Here is a 3169-nt window from a genome sequence, read left to right as displayed (position 1 = left end):
TATATATATATATATATATATATATATATATATATATATATGTATGTGTGTGTATGTGTGTGTGTGTGTGTATAATGCGTTTTAAACCCTTCTCACACTCTTGCACTATTCTAAACAATGCTACTAAACGCTCTAAAAGAGCACAGAGTGTCATGATTTCAGCTCCCTGCCTCCACTGCTCTCAGCAAACTGCAAGCGCTCTTGGCCACGCCCACTTGTCCACTCTGCATGGAGAACAGCTGTTCATCTGCAGCAGGAAGTTTATCCTGCAGCAAGGGTTGCACAAAGGTGCAGGAGGTTCTAAATAGTTCAAAATAATATTTTTAAATAAAAACTCCATGCCGATCGTGCGGCTCATCCATCAATCAGCCAATTTGATTGTCATGTCCAATCTTATTTTGAAAAACCACGATAGAGCGAGTCTACGATAAACCGTGAAGTAGCGAGGCACTACTGTCATTTGTTTTTATTAAGGTTTGGTGTATACATATAAAGCCTGTACATAACGTAAATATTAAAAATAAATTTACAGTACTTTTTTTGATACAACAAAAAGAGCCAGACAATTTGAGTCTTGGGGGGGGGGGGGGGGGGATAAATAAAATTTGACCTGAATATTGCTGAAGAATCCTGGTTTCAGAGTCTCAGCTTTCACTTTGATTTATTTTTTCTCTAGCTTAGTAACAAAGTGTTTGAGATATTTTGTCTTTTTTAATGAACTACATTTGCTTTTGAAGTATAGTTTTATTTTATTGTTGGTTTTGCTTGTGTTTGTTTACAAACAAATAATTTCTCTCCCTGTTTGGTGTCTGTTTCTGTGTGTTTCCAGGTTTGTGTTTCATGTATGTTTGGGTGTATGTTTAATGTACAAGTTTTATGTGTGTGTGCGCACGTGTCTGTTGTTTAAGTGACCATTTCCAGCGAGATGCCCAGCAGCGGTGCGTGAAATCACTCTGTTACCACGATGATGGACTGCGCCTGGGTGGTGTTACTTGCCCGCCTCACCTGTAGTACAGATCTCAGTCCCACTTAGTTGCTCGTCTTAAAATAGGGACAGTTTTGTTTGTTTTGCGAAAGAGAGAAATGGTCAGACCGTGTAACATTAGTAAACGTTTAGCAGAAGTCACTTTCAGTTTGCCACCAGTTCAGTGAGTCACACTTCACTGCATTACATTTACAAGTTTGTATTTTTTTAATAAAAGCAGAACACATATTTTTAAACTAGCATGGTAGAAGCTGGTTAAATTCAGTGGTAAGATAAAACATGTTTGCATATTTGCACTAGTCATTTAAGTTTTTGTTTGATTAAATTTGCAAACACATAATGATACTTTATCTTCAGTATATTTCTTGTTTTTATACATCTTTTGTTTACAGTAGTGGTTTTTCTTTATTACTCTTAACTCTTCACATCACAGAACCCCTCTTTCATAAAACATTTAGTAATAACAAACACATAATAATAGGAAGCCAGTGGCTTTGAACTTGGTGGCTACTGAAAGTCCGCGTTGCAGGCAACTAGAGCTTTTCCGTTATTTTGCGTTTTTCGTTACTACTTTAAGGACCCCCCCCCCCCACTCAGAAGCCCCACTGCTTTAATCTGTACTATAGGTTGGGCGGCCAAGTAACATCGGTCAGGCGCAACCCATCATCGACCAGCTGGCAGAGGAGGCTCGCGCCTATAACCGGATCTACGTGGCATCGGTCCACCCTGACCTGTCAGATGATGACATCAAGAGTGTGTTTGAGGCATTCGGCAGGATCAAGTCTTGCACGTTAGCCAGAGACCCCACATCTGGGCGACACAGAGGCTTTGGCTTCATTGGTGAGCTTTGAGGGGGGAGGGTTGTCTCTCGTGTTCACGTGTTGATAATGCTCTGCTACTTATTGATGTTTTATTCATCAACAGAGTATGAAAAGCCTCAATCAGCTCTGGATGCTGTGTCCTCAATGAACCTCTTTGACCTGGGTGGTCAATATTTAAGAGTTGGCAAAGCAGTGACCCCACCTATACCTTTACTGACCCCCACAACCCCAGGTGGCCTGCCACCAGCTGCAGCTGTGGCTGCGGCGGCAGCTACCGCTAAGATAACGGCCCAGGCAAGTATGAATCCCTTCCAAAGGGATTTAGTGGCCTTCCAGGTAAATATGGCCCAAATAGAGTTAATTACATACATGAACATAGTTTTTTTTACTAATGCAGATGAGATATGGACAGTTTTTAAGGATTACATAAATAAGTAGTTGCTTGGACAGTGTTAGTTTAGTGAACCTTAAATATAGGAGTTTCTGGTCGAAGCCATGTTTTAAATGAGGTTAAATGTGTTTTCATATATATTTGCATAATATATACAGGTCCTTCTCAAAAAATTAGCATATTGTGATAAAGGTCATTATTTTCCATAAAGTAATGATAAAAATGAAACTTTCATATATTTCAGATTCATTGCACACCAACTGAAATATTTCAGGTCTTTAATTGTTTTAATACTGATGATTATGGCATACAGCTCATGAAAACCCAAAATGCCTGTCCCAAAAAATTAGCATATCATGAAAAGGTTCTCTAAACAAGCTATTAACCTAACCATCTGAATCAACGACGTAACTCTAAACACCTCCAAAAAATTCCTGAGGCTTTTAAAAACTCCCAGCCTTGTTCATTACTCAAAACCACAATCATGGGTAAGACTGCCGACCTGACTGCTGTCCAGAAGGCCATCATTGACACCCTCAAGCAAGAGGGTAAGACACAGAAAGAAATTGCTGAACGAATAGGCTGTTCCCAGAGTGCTGTATCAAGGCACCTCAGTGGGAAGTCTGTGGGAAGGGAAAAGTGTGGCAGAAAACGCTGCACAACGAGAAGAGGTGACCGGACCCTGAGAAGGATTGTGGAGAAGGGCCGATTCCAGACCTTGGGGGACCTGCGGAAGCAGTGGACTGAGTCTGGAGTAGAAACATCCAGAGCCACCGTGCACAGGCGTGTGCAGGAAATGGGCTACAGGTGCCGCATTCCCCAGGTCAAGCCACTTTTGAACCAGAAACAGCGGCAGAAGCGCCTGACCTGGGCTCCAGAGAAGCAGCACTGGACTGTTGCTCAGTGGTCCAAAGTACTTTTTTCAGATGAAAGCAAATTTTGCATGTCATTCGGAAATCAAGGTGCCAGAGT

The 3169-nt window shown here is 41.3% G+C and overlaps 1 protein-coding gene across 1 annotated transcript in view; it reads left to right on the top strand.

The window, feature by feature from the left end:
* LOC119426892 (poly(U)-binding-splicing factor PUF60) overlaps positions 1–3169 on the top strand; it is a gene marked incomplete in the record, with an annotated part of 12271 nt that overhangs the window by 4272 nt on the left and 4830 nt on the right. Inside the window, 2 exon segments of the mRNA XM_037694480.1 lie at positions 1629–1825; positions 1910–2142. Coding sequence (XP_037550408.1) covers positions 1629–1825; positions 1910–2142 — 430 coding nt within the window.

The sequence above is a fragment of the Nematolebias whitei genome, chromosome 20 (genome assembly GCF_014905685.2).
Source record: "Nematolebias whitei isolate Nwh7 chromosome 20, NemWhi1, whole genome shotgun sequence".
NCBI classification, from domain to species: Eukaryota; Metazoa; Chordata; class Actinopteri; order Cyprinodontiformes; family Rivulidae; genus Nematolebias; species Nematolebias whitei.
The sequence above is the reverse complement of the archived record's forward strand: the minus strand, read 5'-3'. Positions and strand labels throughout refer to the sequence as shown.